The following is a 20041-nucleotide window of genomic DNA, read 5'->3' as shown; positions in this document are numbered from 1 at the left end:
ATTGTAACATAGTGCTATCGATTTATTAGGGCTGTGCATTACAAAACAAAAGACGTAGGACTATAATTTCATTCAATATGGTATGACTCAATTTGAGAGGTTATGATGCAATACATTCATTTTACACATATGTGAATGAACCTTCACTTTTGTGCTCAAAATAAAATATTCAATATTCAACTCAAAATTCAAAACTCTATCTTTATCTCTCCATTCATCTACCATCGCCAATGACTTTTCAAGAGACCCCAAAAATTGTATGTTTGTTCAGCCTAAAAATAATGCATCGTCAAGAGAGAGCAAGCAATTTCAACAGTTTAGATTGGTCAATACATTTGTTTAAAGAGCACTTGTGTGGACTGACCTATTGAATAGACTTGTGAACAAAATATGGGCTTCACCAAATTTAGACAATCGATGATTCTGTGACGCCAGTAATTGACAAATACTTACTGTATACACATACTCCTCATCACATAAGCCCTTCAACCTAATGTAAGACTTACTGTATGATTTGAGGCGTTGGATTTTACTGACAACTATGAATTTATCTGAGCATAATTATGAACACGTGAACAAAAACATCCCTCCACTTCCATATCGACACACCAGTGAGCCAGGCGGTGATATAACAGCATTTGTGTGTGTGAAACAGTGTCAGGGTGGGTGAGCCTGGGCTTTATCTTCTTTGGATGGGCTATTGTCTGCTGATGCAACACAGAACAAAAACAACTAAATGTCGGGGACAAATAGCGCTGCACTTAGCAAACAATCCTCGCTCCACTTTTTTGGCCAATTCACAAAGAGTGGGAGGTTGGATGGAGGGTGAGGGAAATTTGTTAGTGAGGCGGACAGAGAGGGAGTCTGTGTAAACTGATAGAAAATGGTCATTTAAAAGAGTTGGCAGTATCAAAGAGCCTTTTGTTTGTCTCTTTACATAACAAGTGGAGGGAGGAGTCCATAATTTTGACTGAAGTATGCGCTTGCCTGTAATTTTGCACTTATGAAACCCATAGGCATTCTGTTGGTAAGTGATGGCAGTCACAACTTTTAGCACAAAGAAAACAAAAATTAAAAAGCATTAATGTTCTTACCTCTTTAAGGGAAACAACTCCAATGAGACGTCCAATACTTGTGACATAGGCGTGATCCAAGCCCAGCAGGGAGAAAATCGTGTGCGTCTGAAAGGAAGACAGCAGCGAGAAATGAAAAATGCTCTAAATAGGCACAGCAGGCACATTTTGGCAGATAAAATAAGCAATTTCTTGGCTTTTTAAAAAAAAAAAAAAGTATTACACATTGATTCCTGTTCATAAGAGGCAACAGAAGAGACTGAAAAGACTTCAGCGTGCATGCCAGATGAGAAACCATATTGTCTTCTGGGTCTTGTTAAAAAAAAGATTTGAATATTGTTCTCTACTCCACTGGACACCATCAGAGAGAAGCATCACACGTCCAGCGTTCTTCCGTTGCTATTACAGCACATCAGGAAGACAGGACAAACAAACACAACAGTAACATCTTCACCAAAAATATGTGTTGTTGCATCAACGAGAAGCCAATTTGTTCATCTCCCAAACACCGAAATGATCTACAATGGAGAAATTCAAATAAAAACTAAGATGGATTACTTCAAGTATGGCATCAGGATACTCAGTGTTTCATGCTAACAATTTAAGACTGAAACAGTTGGGTGTCCACAAGAAGATGGTTTGGACTTTAGAGCAACCAGGAAAGGTTCTCAGTAAAAGATCAAGTAATGCATTCAAAGAAAAAAAAATATCTGTGCACCAGGCAAAAAGGAATTCTGTCACTGTTCTCAGGACACTCAGCAGACAGCATCTTCTCCAGATAAAGAAATGATTGACATTAGTGGATTAAAGAGGACTGCAGGCCTCATAAAGCGTGGGTAATATTACATGTTTTTTTTTTTTAATTCCTTCCTTCCTATCTTCCATTTGTATGCAATATTACATTATTACACAACGACCAAGAGAGTTAGGCCAAAGGTGGAGAACACCCCAGACTGGAAACGTCACTCATACAGGGTGAATGCAAATTGGTCAAACAGATAAGCTATTCTAGTAGCATGCAGGAAAGGGTCCTATCCTCCTATGCCAAGCAAGACGTGACCACTGGTCGTCACCCAGAGGTACACCAAATACCACTTTGATTCATGTCTTTTGAAATTGTTTGCACGGCCCTGTTTTCCTACTTCCACCCTTTCTGACTTGTGCTGAATTTTGCTGAAACGAATATTCTGTTTTCCCATGAGGATCATTAAAGTTGCATTTAATCTTCCCCTCACTGCAGGTTCCTGCATGCATCCTGCTACAAGCAATAGAGAGAGCAAGAAGTCAAAAACTTTACTGGCGGATCAGATAGGTTGCCGGTCTGTTGCTGTTTGTTCCAGATCTTTTTAGTGCTTAATTGCACTTTCTGTTGAACCAGAAAAGCCATTTGGGGATACTTGAGTTAGATCCCACTGTGTAGTTAAGTAAATAGCAGCTGGGGCTGTTGTTTTCAAGCCCAGGCCAAGCATATGATGTAACTGGCTTTCCACCAGAGAATATACTGTAGTGTGTATTCTCAATGAAGATCACGCATGAATTGTGAATAAATGAAGAAAAAAAAATAAAAAAATCAAGCACCGTACATGGTCACCTGTAGGATTGTCCTTGAATTGAGTGGTCAGTGTAGCCCTGAGTAAGTATTAAAAGAGTAATACATAATTGTTGCTCAATGACTTGAATGACTTAAAAACTCCAGCCTGTGTATTTACTCCACTGCTACGCCGCCCTTCAGAGATTTATTTACATACTTATCAAAAATATGAATTTTTATGCTTCAGTCAATCTAGCAAAAGCAGTCAAAACACACTTGTTCATGCTAGATACCAAACCAGTCAAAAGTATGGAAACACACTTTAATTTAGTGGTTCCTTCATTTTTTAAACATTTCCTGAATTGTAGTTGAATTTCTCATGACTTAAAAAGTTCACAATCATGAAATAGAAAATTACCACACATCTGAGAGCATATATTGATCATGATTCGAGATTTGAGCTAGTGCTTAAATTTTTAAGCTGGTTTTATTCCTGGATTCTATGAGGATGTTTTCGGACAACATTTATTGCTGCATTTTTACATTGTAGACTGAGATTCTTTAAATTACTTGTGCATATACTGCATAAGAAAGAAAAAATGTTGACATGCTGTAGAAAGATCAAGTTGAGCAGTATGGGAAACTGAATTCAACATGGACAATTATCTCCAGTGCATCAAGAGTATAACCATGCATGACTGTAAACAGCACTGGGCAGTATTTATTATGCTGAGGGAGATTGTGTGTGGTGTTGGCTTTTAGTAGTGTGCAGTGGAGGGAGGAGATGGATAGGACACGGGGCGCTCTCTCTTAAATGTTTAAAAGGTATCAACCCAGCACCCAGACAACAAAGGACAGAGAGAAGGTAGTATTCTGAATGAAGGACATTAGATCCAGCCAAAGCTGCAACCCACAAAGAATTAGGAGGTGGCATGTTTGGAAACACGACATGATCGCTTGTTTGTGTGTGTGCGCATGTGTGTGTGCAGGCACGCTAGTCTTTTCTGCTGCAGCATGTTGCAAACACAACCAATGCAAGCATCATACATCGGAGTAAAGGGTTGAATTAAAAGTTTAGTCAAGTGTGCGGCACTTGAAAAAAAATAAAAGTTTGAAGAATAAAATGGGTAACAACAGGCTGGCTGGTCAATGACCACTAAACTATAGGAGGGTGAAGAGGGGTTGCCATGGCAATGAACGAGACCCCAGTTAGGACTATATATATATACATATATATATATATATATATATATATATATATATATATATATACGATTGCTGCTTTAACACCTCATAGTTAATGTATTTATAATCGCACCTTATGCAGTGATGTGCGTTCCACGAGCTGGAATGGGGCGGGATCAATCTTGCAGTTGTTAAAGTTGACCTGCTCATCCAGCTGCATCTCCTCCCACTCTGCAATCTACAACACAAAAGCACCCAGCCACACGTACACACACACGAGAGTTAAAATAAGAAAGAACAGCACAAATAAGATAAAACATTTGTTGAATATAAAATTTCAAAATACTCGAAAATTCAATGAAATATAAAAAACATTTATAGCAGTTATTTTGGGCTTTGTATGGGATAGTGAAGAACAAAGAAGCGGAGCTTTATCGGCTTTAAAGCCTAAACTACTTTGCGGTAGTATATCAAATTAGAAGGAGCAATTTTCTAATTTACTTTAATGTGAGCAGACATCTTTATGCAGTCAGTAGAGTAGGCCCTGCTGGCCCTTAAAAAGGTGACACTCAAAGGCAAGTTTACATTCTGAGCTATAAACCTGGCGTAATCGTACTCTTGAAAGATGCTCAGAAGAGATCATGCTTTAACGTGTGCTATCAGTCGTCACACAGAAGGCCTATAAAGTATTCCACAGCACCTCCTAAAAAAATCGCCTCTTGATAGCCAATCATTTTACCTGCGGCACAAGCATCTAGCGCAGTGATTCCTGTCAAACGTATGTGATTCTCTGAACACATTGAGTGTGTAAAATGGACACTGAAATGGTGTCTAAATCATATGTGCTGTATATAAAACTCTGTGAGGCAGGTGAGTGGTGAACCAGAAGGGACGAAAAAGTGATGATACAGCAGACGTGAGGCACGCAGAAGATGAATTCAAAATAATTACGTATGACAGAAGAAATTACAGATGCTGATGATGAATGCAGTATACCCCAAAAGTCACTTACCTCTCTGAGTGTCATGTCATCTTCCACATCATCGTCCTGCGGATGCAAAGGCCAGAAAAAAAAAAATTGTCAGTCAGACGATCGATTACATGCACTGGATTAAATTGTAATTGAAGGATGTGCATTGTCAGTATGGTATGATGTATGAATTCTCGCTGGCTGTTATTTGTACATTTAAACTGTTGAGTTTCTATCATTGCAGCAAGTGGAATGATACATTACAGACACATGGTCAACCATGCATCACATCACCGCACGGCTGTTCTCAGACAGGTGGACAGGAATAGAATGAGTGACTAAAGGAGCAACTACAGTAGATTGAATGAGCGAGAGAGTATGATGTATGAGATTTCGGAGCAGATGATCATTATAATGATGGATTGTCACCACCCTCAAAGCCTTTGGCTGATAAATTCGACTTTGACAGGCTGGGAAAATCACAAGCAACCCTCTTCCTTGAAGAAAACACTGGAAATACAGTGGGTGTTAAGTAATGTGCTGGCAAACAGGCATTTATTTGCTCGGAATTTAATGTGTGTGTTGAGGAAAAATGAGAGCGAAAAGTAAGCATAACCCTGGGGCTGATAGGAGCCTGAGCTCATTTATCCTCTTCGCTGCAGTGGACGACCTGTTGGTAACCCTAGCAACTGCAGCCGTGGGGTGGAAAGAGGTGCTCGACTGTAGCATTATGCAAGCTGAGGGCAGTTGAGCCTTGAGTTGATGAGGCCAAGAGCGCACTCACACACAAACACATTGCAGACTTAATTTCTGCTGTCTCACTGATCACGCTGTCACATGACAAGGCCACTCTGAATGTCAAAAATGACAAGGCAATGAATAAAAGATTGGGAATATGATGACCGATCCAAGTATTTTGGAGCTTAGAGAGTGAGAAAACCTTTTGGATACACAATGTATACCGGTGGCTCTTTTGGTACCAGGCCGCACAGAGACAGAACCACCAAGACAATGTAAGTAGGGTTGGATGGTTGTATGATTGAAAATCTTGATATTACAGCGACCAGCTGCTCCCCGTGAGCATATTGACACCACTTGATGCGGTGAAAACGTGTGACTGCAGCCTATCCCAGTCCAAATTTTCCTTTTAACTTTGATTTGCAAGTTGAAGTAAAACATAATCCGCCAATAACCTAAAAAAAAAGAAGAAGCAGTAAACGGGAATTGATAGTAAAAATGACCAAATGTGCAGCTAAATGTGCAGCCATGATTCTGTGTAATCATCTGAAGATGAAGGTAGTTTGACAATTTCCTTCTCATTGCTTTTGTGACGGTAGAGCGACATGGAGGAGGAAGTCGATGTGCAAGGTATGTCGTCAAATGCAAGTCAATACAACAAACCCGTTGAATAATTTGAACAAGTAGCATCTGAGTGCAGCTTGTGGAAAGCATGAAAAATGCAAGCAGAGTTTGCACTGGCTGCTCACGTAAACATGATCAGTTTAGCTGCTAGTAAATAGCTGGCGGACCAAAGGAGAAATCTATTCCGTCATCTTTTGAGTTTGCAAGTAGCAATGATGTTAACACCGTACATATGTGGCATCATAAATAAAAAAAAAAATCTGTTTACATTTTAAGGCTATTTATTATTCCTGAGGGGTTTGTTTTTAGTTTATTTTTTTACATTTGTTGTACTGTTGCATAAAAATGTGAAAAACAGAATTAAGGACACAGAAAAAGAAAAAAGTTCACTTATTTTGAATGGAATGATGCAGAACATAACAGTAGTTCTGGTAATGATACTGTCACCAAGAACAATGGAAAGAGAAAAAGTAGTTTCACAGTTCTTGATTATGTCATGTATCACCCGCCAAAAGTGCTACACAAACACAAGCTGACTATTAAACTTATGGGCACATCATGTAGAATATAATTATATTTATATAACCGCAAAGGCGGCTTTTCAACTTTGATGGCTAGGCTGAAATGAATGCATCTGTTCCTTTTTTTGGACAGGTAGATAAGTTGCTTTAGGATGTGGGAATGGGATATTTTAATTTCAAAGGATCAACAAACTTATCAGTTTAACAAGTTGGACATTATTTCGACCTCATGTAGGGAAAAAAAAACTTGTTACGTAATATGGTGCATCCTCCTCCGAAAAGCTGTTTAAATTGTTAAAGTAATAAAAAAGACATTCCAAAGTTTCTCCCTCATGCTCATGCTTCTAGTAATGATGTTTCTCTAAGCGACAGCCAGATACTAAATGGTGCAAGAGAGGAACATTACAACAGTAATCACATGCAGGCAATTAACTGCTGATTTTCCTGCTACTAATGATAACTTCTTTGCTCATCGTTTGCAAATTCTATTACTGCCTTACCAGCACATCTGATTAGGATGCATGCTTTAACACCATTGTTAATGGCTTTGTAGTTAATACAATGGAGTGGAAAAGGATCATGTTCAGCTCTGCTGTAGCTCTTTTCTACGTCATCCGTTCTCTTATAATTTTAATACTTGAAGATGGAGTCACAAACCACTGGTAAGTTTTTTTGTTAAATTATTTTTTGGAACTTTGGAAATGATAACCAAATTCGAACAGAGCTATTTTCTGCTTTACTCCAATCGTCGAATCAACTTGTGCTGTTCGATTGCTATTTCTCCTCCTCCAAATTACAAGTACAAAGTATGCCGATGAACAGAAAGCTCCACTGTTATGCGGACAAAATAAATGAATCAATTATTCATAGTTTTCCAATAATAAACACAACATTGAAATTTAAAACGTCTGCTTGTGCATTGAACAGCATGCAAGGAGCACTGAGATCTGTATTTGGCCTCAACAGTTGGAGGCTCCAGATGTTACAATCACTTGTTCGCCTTCTGCCACTGACTGAGAAATCCTCCAGCTTCTTTTTTCATGTAATGAAATGATGGGTCAAGGTGTCAGTTCATCTATTTAACTGCACACCATTTAACCATGGAAATTAATACTCAACTTTTACGCTCAAGGGCCATATTTGATTTTTAAACAAAGTGATGGCCTAAGTCAGAAACAAGGTATTTACACAAAAATGAAAAAAGGAGTAAAATATATAATATTTATTTTATGTGCTCTATATTCTATACATCCACTATCTGGTCCGCTTATCCCCACGGGGGTCGTGGGCGTGCTAGAACCTATCCCAGCCGTCATCGGGAAGTTGGCGGGGGACACCCTGAACTGGTTGCCAGCCAATCGCAGGGCACACAGACAAACAACTATCCACACTCGCACACATACCTAGGGGCAATTGTGCTCCATCGGCCTACCAAGCATGTTTTTGGGATGTGGGAGAAAACTGGAGGACCCGGAGAAAACCCACGCAGGAACGGGGAGAACATGCAAACTCCACACAGACAGGGAATAGAACCCGCACCCTCTGAACTGTGAGGCGGACGTGCTAGCCAGTGCGCCTGAGTTAAGTTAAATTATTTAATTTTACAAGCATTTTAAATAAACTTAAACAAATGTATACTATGAAAACATGTTTATTGTTTAATAGTGTTTAAACCTATGAATAAATACAGTTAAATTAATGCAACCTATTTTTACTCTTTTTAAGCAGAAACTTTTTTAGAGTAGAAATGTAAAGAAGTTCATTACAAAAGTTTAAATCATTTCAAGAGAGCATAAGAAACAGAAAAAAAAACCCAGAACACACGCACACATGCACACACAAAACAAAACTGAGCCCACAAGCCATCATAAATAAAGCATGACAGCATTATGAAAACTCAAGAAGGTGAAAAAATAATGAGAAAGCTGAGACTGAGAGGTTTGGGCGTCATCATTTCTCTGAAACAGACTACTGATGTCATTTACTCTGCATCAATATTTCACAACCAAGATAGAGGGAGTGGAGGAGGCGTGATGGAGGTGTGAAGGCTTTTGAAAAGTCATAAAGATGGACGAAGCATGTGAAGCAGCGACGCACCCAGATTTCCAAACAAATGTGAATAAAGAAATTGTGAGGGACGAACTTGCTTTCTCCTCTATCGCAGGGGAAAACAGAAGGTTTGAAAAAAATATGTTTGGATAGAGTTATCAATATACTTGACTGGGTCCATATAACAGCATCGCCATTTGACAACATGAAGAAAACCTGCTTTGAATGGGACAAAAGGCCACAGCCCAATGAAATACACACACACACACATACACACACACACTGGCGCCACAAGGCTTTGTTACGTATGACTTTCCTGTCAAGCTGCAATGACTAATGTGCTACAAAGCCCACTTAACCCAGCAAAAAATTAACCATGTGTTTTCTCGGCACTAAAAACACAGCAAGTCTATAATTTGTCTGAACAATCAGTGGCGGTCCAACAATTAAAACCAAAATATGAATCAATTTCATTTTCTGATGAAGTACTTTCCTGTTACATTTGGTTATGTAGAAGATTTTTATTTATCAAATGCCCAAATATTAAACAGTGGTGCCTTGAGAGGAGAGTGCCTTGAGATTTTCAACATGTGACTCGTTACTTGGGTGAATGTTTTTGTCTTGAAATACAAGCAAAAAAATTATGGCACGATACACTTCATACCCCCACTGCTAGATAATGGCAGCAAATTTCACAATATCTGGCCAGCATCAATTAAGCTGTTTTGCGCCCATTGGAAGGACAATATCAACTGATTAAGGGAAAAAGGTAACCATGGACTCGTTCGGAAGTCAATCTAAGGGCACACGTACAACCCTTTGTCTTCACATTCACACCTATGGAGAAGTTACAAGTTGTTTTAGGAATGTGGAAGGAAGCCGGAGTACCTGTAGAAAAACCCACGCAAGCGCTGGAAAAAAATGCAAAGTCTACACAGGAAGGCTGCAATTGACATGAATCTCAAAACTGCATCTGAGATGCCTACTACAGGTCCGCTGTGAATCCCGACATGATTTAGGGACTACAGATTTGAAAGTGCATTTTCAGCACTTGTGTCTTATTATATTTGGAACGAATGGAAATAACATTCAGCTCACCCCAAAGAAACTCCTTAGGCTTCGTGGTGGATTCTGGTGACGGGAATGGCACAGTGAAACATAATTGATTTATTCTGTGCTGACACGAACATGTGATATTGAATTATGATTTTTTGGGGGGGGATTTATCACGTATCATCACATATCAAATCAAAGCAGATGTTTACGAGAATTATTTTTCAATTTACAATCAATTTATTAAACCACTGACTGTCGTCCAATTATACAAATACAGTAATTGGTAATTGGCCAGCAGGCTCCATCGCAGTTCAAAGAATTTGTCCAAGCACTTCCCTTGCATTATTATTTTACCACCGTAGTGGTTTCATACGAGCTGTTTTTCAAACATGTCTTATTATGATATGATTAATTGATTGTGATACAGAATGCATGGCTGCATGCGGAGGAGAACTCACTCTCCCTATTCAGCGTATATAATCCACAGAGCATCACAGACTTCGACAAAACACAATCAGACTTTAGGTCACTCCAGAAAGGCGATACCTACTCTGGGAGGCCGTCACTGATTGGACACCTCGGGTGACATAGTTTGAGGATGGAAAGAACAGCATGACAGGTTTGAACAGTCTCAAACTTGCAGAACACCTGATCACTTGTTTTTCAGCTGACGTAAGATGAAAATTATACAGATGTATGGAAGTGTTCAATTTTAAAATATAGATAAGCTTTTACAGAATAAACTACGTTAGAAATCGTTTTTGAACTACTGATGTCTTGTTTGTCGGTTTTCTTGAACAATAATGTGTATTGTGTAACTAAAGAAACAATATAATCGTGTGGAAATAAATACAAAAAGTAGTATTTTATGAAAATGTGAAAACTTAGACAAATTTGATATTGGCATCAAGTTGACCGTTTGACACGTAGTCAACAAACAAGCATGACTTGCGACTTGCCGTTAGTGTAGCTTTAACAGCTCTGTACAACCCGCGCACATGGCAATTATTTTTGGCAGAAAGGACATCTGTCTTGAGTCCTTTAAAAGTAGGAATAAAAGATTCCTGGAGTTTTAGTGTTTCAACACAATAGGGTGGATTGAATAGGTTTTGATCGCTTGCCCTGATGTAAGCATTTAAAACAAATGTTCCGCTGTGTCGGCCATTATTTTGAATGCATTCATCAAATATGATGTGATGTTATCTTTTGTGTAAATGTATCCAGAACTAATGAAAGAAAATTTTCATTTAAAAAGGAACAGATTTTTGTGGCTAGTTTTCAGACATTGGCCTGTAATGTTTTTTTTTTTAATACAAATAATTTCGATACATGTACTTGTCAATGGTAGGTCAGCAGGCAGGTTTAACAAGAAGAGACTGTTTAAACATTGTTGGCACAATGGCACAGGTGGGCTTGGGGTCAGCAATGCCCAGATTACAGGCCATCGGCATGAATTCCCGGAATGGAATGGCAGGGTGATACGTTTTTGATTGGCTGATGAACCTGTGAATCTTGGCATTTGGGTTGCCCCAAATGGTGGCTCTTACCACAACTGATATCCGGACTCGTTTTGACTGCCTCCTGCTGTCAGGAGACACTGGGCTCTCGAGATTGTTGTTTTTCTTCCACCAACCAAGGACAAGCAGACAACATTAAAAAACACCCTTAACTGCTGAAAAAATGAAAAACCAAACAAAACCAAAAAAAAAAAACCTTTCCTGCATGGCCTCATGTGCCTTGCAAGCATATTGCAATGCTGTGGGAAAGTAAAGTAAGAAATAGAGTTGTAGTTCAATGAGAAAAAAAAAACTTGGATACGATGCTCAGACAAAATGGAAAATGTTGTCTGCACTGATGGTTGCTGAGATAGCAATGTTGTTCATTGGATTTATCTGCTTGTGTGGGAGGTACTGTACTGTCGAGCGTGAAGTCTGTATGTGAGAATGCGAAGAATGTGTGAACAGCATGTCGTGCGCCACTGCATGTTCTGTCTGCGTGCTCTTGTTGGGTGCGTTCAAGGACAGGATTCTCTTACCTCCATGAGTTCTGCATCTGGACTGGCGCAAAACAAGTTCTTTAGGCTGGAGTTGTTTGAATGATTCTGTGAGCCTATGAAATAAAATAGCCAATACTGTCACACAACCTTAATCTTGATTCTCAGTATGTCAAAAGCTCCCGAAAGCATGCAGGATCTCAGCAAATCTAGATGACTTAATCTATCTCATATTAAGAAATAAAAAAGTTTGTAAAAGAATGACACACCGATTGGGATATCAATTGGCCGCTCTACGGCAGAGGGTCTCTTTAGAGCAGGTTTCAAGGGCTTGAGAGCAACTGGACGAGTTGGACTGATTGTTGATTCTTCAGTAGAGATCTGAAAATGCACATACACAAAAACAGACAATAAAAGAAATCATTTTGACATCAACTTTAAACTACATAATAAAACACAACAATTCAAATGACCTATCCTTCAATCTTCTGCATATCTGCAGTCGGGTTAAGGGTATAGCAGTCTTAGAAGAGAAAGAAGCTTAGGGTTATAATGCATCCTGATACTTACCTTGAGAGACAAGTATATCGAAATCCTTTTGTGAGCAAATATTATCACGAAAAGATTCACTACCATACAGCTAGATCACATGGAAAGAACTAGCCAGCTAGAAAACACTATATCGTAAAGTATTTTTGCCACGGTGAGTTCAATACTAATAACCTTAAGTCTTAATATGGTATTTGGAAAGTGGATAAAATTTAATTTGTGCACCCATTTCTTCTTTACTGAAAATAATGTATATTTGTCACAGAGGAAATGTGTCGTGTAACAGCAAGGGAACAATGAAACCAAGGAGTTTAATGTTGCCTGTGACCTCTAACCTGGAAGCGGACCTCCTGACTTGCTCTGTGGATGGTATCTTCATTGTCAGAATTAGAGACAACAGACTGACGCTTTTTCTCTTCTGCTGCCCGCTCTCTGATGAACTCCAGGCGGCGAGAGCGTCCAAGCTGCAGGGAGAGCAGCGCCTGGAGCTGAGCACGCTCAATGGAGCCCAAGAGAATCATAGAGGCTGAGTACAAAAATACAAAAGGAGAAAAACATGAAGACACTACTATATTATGTAAAGGGGTTTGGGCCGTTGTGAGAAATAAATGGCAAAGAGAGAAGCAATGGCGTAATCAGCATGTTGATGAGGAGTACTGTAATTTTGTGAGTATAATGTTCTCTCGAATTTAATATGCCACAGGAAAATCACCCTTATTAAGTATATTTTTCTGTGTACTCATTTATAATGCACTCTGGCAATTTGCTGGTACACCTGTTCAAAAAATGTCTTTTGCATAGATTGGGAATTTTCATATTAATTTCAGTGTAAAAATCAGTTTGGGCTGTGAGCACTTGAACCCACGGATATGAATCCCAACAGCAGTATTCTACTCAACATGCTTCTTTTGAGCCGCATATATTTGGCAAACTAATCTAGGAGGTCTAAGTCGTTGTCGTCTTTCATGAATGAGGATAGCATACACTTGGGTGTTGACAAAAAAAAAAAAGAAAATAAACCTAATGAAACAGGTTGAAAGATGAAGTTACAACTTAATATAAATGTCCAAGAATCATATATGATGGGAAAATCGATTTCTCCTATACGGCCAATGGAAATCTGCACTGCTTGTTCTCCCACACAGTTACTGAAAATTAATTCATGTCACTTTTCTTCACACTCTGCTGTAAGTGATTGCCTTCATAACAATAAGTACTGTTACTGCAAGTTCACTTTATTAGTTTATGTGGGTAAATGCAGCATGTAATTGTTGCAACAGGGTGGCTTGAATGTGTTATGTCTTTTGCCCACTGATATGACTCAAGACTTCGGACACACTACGTAGCTCATGTTATTGAATGAGAAGGTTTGTTTGTGTCTCACCAGCTGATTCCACCAGCGCCAGAGTTTTGAGCTGACCCGTCAAGAGGACATTATGGAGGTCTCTGTAGCAGCAACTGAGTGTGATATAGCGCACATCCCTCACCATGATGTCCTCCACACGAATATTGTACTTCCTAAGAAGAGAATTATGAGAAAATAACAGTAAGCTATAATAACGATTTCAATGCAAAATAAGCACAATTACGAGAAAACTATACAAAGGGAGCAAGTTCACAGTGAGTTTTGATATTTCATAGTCACTGTTTTCGTGTTTTATGATGTCTGCTGAATTTATGTTATTAATTTATTGTATTTACCATCTTTATTATTAACTAAACGTACATCATTTTGTATTATTATTATTACTATATTGGCCCGAATATAAGATGAGGTTTTTTCATTGAAATAAAACTGAAAAAGGGGGGGGGGGGGTCGTCTTACATTCAGAGTCTAGACAAAGGCTTTTTTCAAACTTGAGTCTTGAAAAAGAGGGAGTCGTCTTATAATCGGGGTTGTCTCATTTTTGGGCCAATACAGTATATATACTATTACGTTAAATTGAGTTGAGAATTCACTGACACAACTGCCATAAAACATTTTTACGTATATGTGTTCGGTGTGGATCATTCTGATAACTGAAGTTGACAGCTTCAGCTTCCGTCAGCTATCTTGTCAATCCACACATTGAAGTTTTGACACGTCATTCTGGATGTTAGCGACACTGACGGCATGGCCATGTGGACACTTGCATCAGCAGAATTGGACACCACTAATAAACACTCAGCTCACTTTCTGTCTGAGCATTTCAGAACTTGCAAACGAGGCAGCACTTGCTTGATTTCTCTGCTGCCAAACGTGGTCACCGTGCCAGCAATCAGATTCCGGCCAACTCTGCTCTCCTTGCAGTTACAACTCAATACACTGACCTCTCTTTAGACAAAGTCAACATAATGTCCTAACAACACTATTGCTTTAGAATAAAAGATCAGAAAGGTTGAAAAGAAAAAAAAAAAACTAGAACCTGAAGAGCTCTGTCCTTTGAAAAGTATTATATTGCATATGGCTACAAGTCCTCATACCCTTGCTCAAATGCCAGGCTTTTGTGATATATAAAAATGAGACAAAGAAAAATAATTTCATTTTTTTTGGAGGATTAACCTAACATTAATTAACCTACATAAATAAATTGCAAAAAAAAGAGAGGAATGAAAATACTATGATTGCACAGGTGTACACACCCACTTATAACGGCATATTTGGCTATGTTCTCTTTTACACATGTTCACATTCATGTTGAATAGAAGCTCAGCACATTCCTTTTAAAATGTCGCTGATCAAACCATGAAAAAGTTTAGATATTTTAGCATGCTTTTTTCTAACATTTTTGTAGTCACATCTTACGGCATAAAACCATATTCCATAGAGAGCTTCTACAGCATCAGAGGAATCTCATTGTTCAAAGGTACGAGTCAGGAGAAAAATAAAAAAAGAATTTCAGAGGCGATAAATATGCCATGGAACACCGTGGGGACAGTCATCATCAAGTAGAAAAAAATATGGCACAACCAAAATATAACCAAGAACTGAACCTCGCTCCAAAAAATGATGAAAGAAAGAGAAAATAACTGGTCAGGTCGGCTACCAAGAGGCCATGAGCAATACGTACCAAAGAAACTGCAAATACCGTACATGCTGTTCATGTATTGTTCATATACTTTATTTTAACAACAATCATCTTCAAATCACTGGGAAATGGGGCAAGACGGAATCCTTATTTTGTGAAGAAATGCATGAGGGAAAACGTGTCGTCGGTCAATGAGAGCGAGATTGAACTTTTTGCCCATAATTCCAAAAGGTATGCACATAAGTACAACACCGCGAGCCACCAAAAGAACATTCAGCTGGAACTGAGGCCTAAGTCAACGTGGAGTCCCAAATATCAGTCAATGATAGCTTGTTCAGGTTTCAACTTCTTCCACTTGGACAGAAAAAGCTCTTATAATCGAATATGGGCATGGGTTTGATCTTTGCAGTAAAATCAAAGTAGTTATTGAGTCTTCCTGCTCTTGAAAGAGCTGTCCCCAAATGTAGTTTTGGATAAAACACCACTTTTGAAGACTTCTGCAGTCTGTCAGTCAGATCTTTGTAACTTGCAGTGGATAAGAGAGAATAATATAATGCACTCCTCTGAACGTACTTCAACTACATCCAAAACAAATTTCTCTGAGGATACAAGCAGAAGATGTGAATATGTGATTTGTCCTCCATCCCGTGCCATTGGGCAATTTGTCTCTGATTAGTTCTGCTCTGAGCATCTGCTTACAAATCTGAGAAGCAGATAACAGATTTATAAGGTTAGAAATCCAGGCTCAAGGGTCATCCATATTACCAAGGGCTGATACACGTGTGTGGAAAAGGAATGTTGAATGATCAAAAGCGCATGCGATAAGTGATGAAACCCGTGGCCAATTCATCAAGCTAAAATTGCACAGAATTTACAAAGAAAGACAGAGACAGATAACACTCACGCCTACAGAGATGCACACACATGCATGCAGATTGTCGTTATGTAACTGTTCCAATGCTTTTCCAAGATGTCCCGCTAACATATATGCACCAGAAACATCCACCTCTCCCCCAAAAAGGTGTTCTGTCATCACTGTGAATGTGTGAGCAAATCCTCAGCTGGTCGCAACACGCAGCCTGCCTTTACACAAGTGTTCCTCTGTGCGTGGGCAAGTAGATGTGTGGAGGTGAGGTTTTTCCAGTTTGAGTAAAAATCAGCTTGGGGGAGGCCCTAAATCCTACTGAAATTAAATGTATCTGCTATCCCGCAACCACATAATCAGAGTAGCCGTTTTATCTCCTGCACAACGTATATATGTATTGCATGTGTGTGTGTGTGTGTGCATTTAAACACATTCATTTTGTTCCTTGATTTAAAAAAAACTAAACTAATGAAGACAGTGGACATAAAGCTAGCCCCTGAGGTCACAACCTACAGTAAAAAGAGATAAAGAAGAAAGCTGAAGGCGAGAGAGGAATGCAAACTGAAGCGATAGCTTGAGAAGTTCAACTGAGGTACATCTGAAGAAATAGAGGTATCCAAGCAGGAGGCCAGAAGAAGGCGCCTCAGGGGAAGGCCACACACAAAGATGAACAGATGGAGGATTCAATAATAATAATAATAATAATAATAATAATAATAATAATCTCATTATTTTCATTTTGTAAATGATGCAGCCAAGCTATATTGTTGTCTAATGATTTGGCAACATCCACAACAATAAAAGGTTCCAGACAATTTAGAGAATGTGAATTCTGTGCTGTCTCACAGAGCTCACAGAACACCAAGCAGCTGGCACTTCTATTCAGTATTGTTTGGTTGCTATAAATTATTAATGGGCATAAAAGCAATTAAAGGCAACGCAACTCTGAGCTATTAGGCGACGCACATCTAAACAAACTGTGCTTTCTCGTAAGCACGTTTCATTCATAATTCCACTTGACACAAACTGTAAGACTGTGAACGTTAGCTTCCAACAAATGGGCACATCCTACAAATCACGTAATCCTGTCCTCAGATAGACAATGAGGAAGATACTCTGACCTTATTCTTCATCATTTGTCTAGTCTCTCACCCAGGACCTGTTTGCTTTGTGTGACGCTACTAGGGACAATTCAGATCTTGGGAATTTTCGGACACCCACAATTCGGCACTACGTTGGAGTGATGTTTTCTCTTTCATTGCGCATGTGGGTCGCTTTGGGCATACGTTCAAACGCCAGGCGAACTTAATATGGAATGTGAACGCTTAAGCACACACACACGAAGCCCAAGTTCCAACAATGTCCACTTTACTTACTCATGGTGTCCCCATCCCAGCTCTGGGAGATAGGGCAGCTTCTTGATACGGATGATTGAGTCGTAGAGGGAGGGCTGCAGCGATTGTGCCACAGCATTGGCGAGGATCACTGCTATCATCACAGGCAGGATGTGAGAGATCTGCCCAGTCAGCTCAAACACAATCACTGCAGTGGAAACTGTATGGGTCACCGCCCCTGACAATGCTGCCGCACCTGTAAATAGGTAAGAAGACAGTGACCTGAGCAGAAGAGCAAATTGGAATTGACATCTAAAGACTGGACAACAATGACACTCTAGTCCAGGGGTCACCAACATGATGGATGTGGGGATACAAATAGGGAACAAGAATTTTGTGTGCCAGCCCCTCGCTCAAATTTCAAGACATACCAGTTACACCAGGACAAGCCCTACTAAAAAAAGTAAAAGTGTGACTTCATAACGTTTTAAAACCATCCCAGAGGAAGAGTCATGTTAACCTGAAAAGGCAGGTAACAAGTAAATATAAATAAAGCGGTCATGAATTTCAAAATCTTTGCAATAAAAAAATGATTTGTAAGTGCTATGATCACTAAGTAATATAAACCAATATGACCATTCACAGCACATCTGTTTTCTTAATATGAGCCGTCATTGTTTTTTTTCCCTGAGCACCTCTGATGTCAGTTTCGGTTGATGGCAAGTAACAAAATGTGCGCTCACTGAGATGAATACAAATTGATTTTACTGGTAATTCTTATCCAAATATATTAAGTTTAGACTCGTGGGTCTGCATAGAACGTACAGTATTATTGGAAAGACAACAATGGACTTCCCTTTTAGATGCATTGGTTTTGCAGTTGAATGTCAATATCTCCATCAAGAAATGGACCAGACAAAATTGTCTCAGGCTTTTGTAAAACTGGAAAGGATTTATGTTCAAGACATCGGCTATATGACACTTGTTTTGCTGGCTTTTATAACAATTGGCATTTGCTGCAGATTTTCATCCATCCATCCCCTTTCATAGAGTGAAATAAAAAAAGAAAAAGTTAAAATTGACTGGAAAATAATTTAGTCTGAACAGGAAAAAAAAAAACTATTGCATGTCTTTGTTGTGCTGGGATTGCAGGACAAATATTTGTTAATAACTATCCTTAGGTATAACGAGGGACCTAGCTCTACAACTGCACCTACAATTTGATGAGGGTCTATAAAATTTTGCTAAAATCAGTAATCATACAATTACTTTTTTGGGGTAGAGGGGGACATTGCATTTTCAACCTGCCACTATTAGGTCATGATGAACCTCTGCATTGCCGAGGAGAGAGACTTGGACTGTATCGTCAGCACATCTAACAAAATGCCTGCGGCGCCAAAAGTCGTGAGTATATACTGTAAATTAAAAAGTACCGCTGCCAGGCTACACTCTTGTAGATGGCATATTCTTTTGGCTGTTTAAAATATGGTATGGTTGGATTGTGCTAAAAGCAGATAAAAAGTCTGGCGTGGATTTTTGTTCTTGAGGTGCTTGTAAAGTATATTAAGTTGATAAACGCCAAACTACACTGGCTCAATTGGGTCGTTTGACAAAAAAAAAAAAAAAAAAAAAGGAAATGGGGCTTGACCAGTTGCTTGAAACACATCATGGCAAAAAGCTTAAAGCTAATGGTCTGACTCTGAAATCCCTTAGCTCTTTTATCAGTGTGCACAAGAAGCAGTAAGAATGTGGTGAAGGTGGTTTACAATTTCCGTTTTCCTAATTCGTTTTCTGTGGAGGGATCAGGAACAAACCCATTCCCAACCTGAATGTGTTGTATAAGCAATAAAATCATTAAACCAGTTATTAATGGCAACTGCCGCTTCATATAATTATGATAATAATAATTAAAAAAATGATTTCCGAAAACACAAGATGTGTGTATCTGCGCGCTCGATTGTTTCTTCCAGCAAATATGTAAAATACCTGCCACATTGTGCACACCAAACAGAATGAGAAGAAATTATTCAAAAAAATCAATTAAGATGCAAAAATACAGTGCTTCCATGATGGCATGGGGATTTTTAACAGTAATTGTTTTGCTTGTTCTGCCCCATCATTCCTAATATGTCATCTCATAATTTTCTTAGTTCCTTAATATGACATTTCCAAAAATGTGATTAATTATTGAGGATTAACGGTTTGACAAATGTAGAAAGCAACATATTGCTGTAACATAAATCAACTGCTCAAAATGGCACTGCATTCTTTTTATCCAATTATCGTTTCTCTCTGCTTTTCAGCTAATTTAATTCAAAGAGAAATTAGAATTATTCGTATCGTTTGACCAATAATGTTGTGGATAACAACACAAAAGCTGCACTGGACCAACAGAGTGATGTGAAGAGAGCCTTCACTGCTCAACCGGCAAAACAGATCAGACCTGTCAAAAGACTGAAATAAATACTTGGGGATGAGTGGGAGATGGGGATAGCCGAGGAATTAACGCATTCAAATAAAGTGAAAGACCATACAAAGCCAGGCA

The 20041-nt window shown here is 38.9% G+C and overlaps 1 protein-coding gene across 2 annotated transcripts in view; it reads right to left on the bottom strand.

The window, feature by feature from the left end:
• The window catches only part of LOC147054497 (chloride channel protein 2-like), a 61437-nt gene that overhangs the window by 3611 nt on the left and 37785 nt on the right, over positions 1 to 20041 (bottom strand). Inside the window, exons 15-23 of one of the 2 annotated variants that reach the window (XM_085916565.1) lie at positions 17539 to 17752; positions 13674 to 13807; positions 12625 to 12815; positions 12010 to 12121; positions 11783 to 11856; positions 11295 to 11369; positions 4802 to 4837; positions 3923 to 4027; positions 1095 to 1181 (exon numbers count right to left, since the gene is read on the bottom strand). In XM_085916565.1, coding sequence (XP_085772691.1) covers positions 1095 to 1181; positions 3923 to 4027; positions 4802 to 4837; positions 11295 to 11369; positions 11783 to 11856; positions 12010 to 12121; positions 12625 to 12815; positions 13674 to 13807; positions 17539 to 17752 — 1028 coding nt within the window. The remainder of the gene's footprint in view (positions 1 to 1094; positions 1182 to 3922; positions 4028 to 4801; positions 4838 to 11294; positions 11370 to 11782; positions 11857 to 12009; positions 12122 to 12624; positions 12816 to 13673; positions 13808 to 17538; positions 17753 to 20041) is intronic. The other variant, XM_085916566.1, reaches the window with a different exon arrangement.

The sequence above is a fragment of the Syngnathus leptorhynchus genome, chromosome 7 (genome assembly GCF_054491065.1).
Source record: "Syngnathus leptorhynchus isolate UIUO chromosome 7, UIUO_Slep, whole genome shotgun sequence".
Lineage (NCBI taxonomy): Eukaryota > Metazoa > Chordata > Actinopteri > Syngnathiformes > Syngnathidae > Syngnathus > Syngnathus leptorhynchus.
This window is presented reverse-complemented; position numbering and strand designations above follow the sequence as displayed.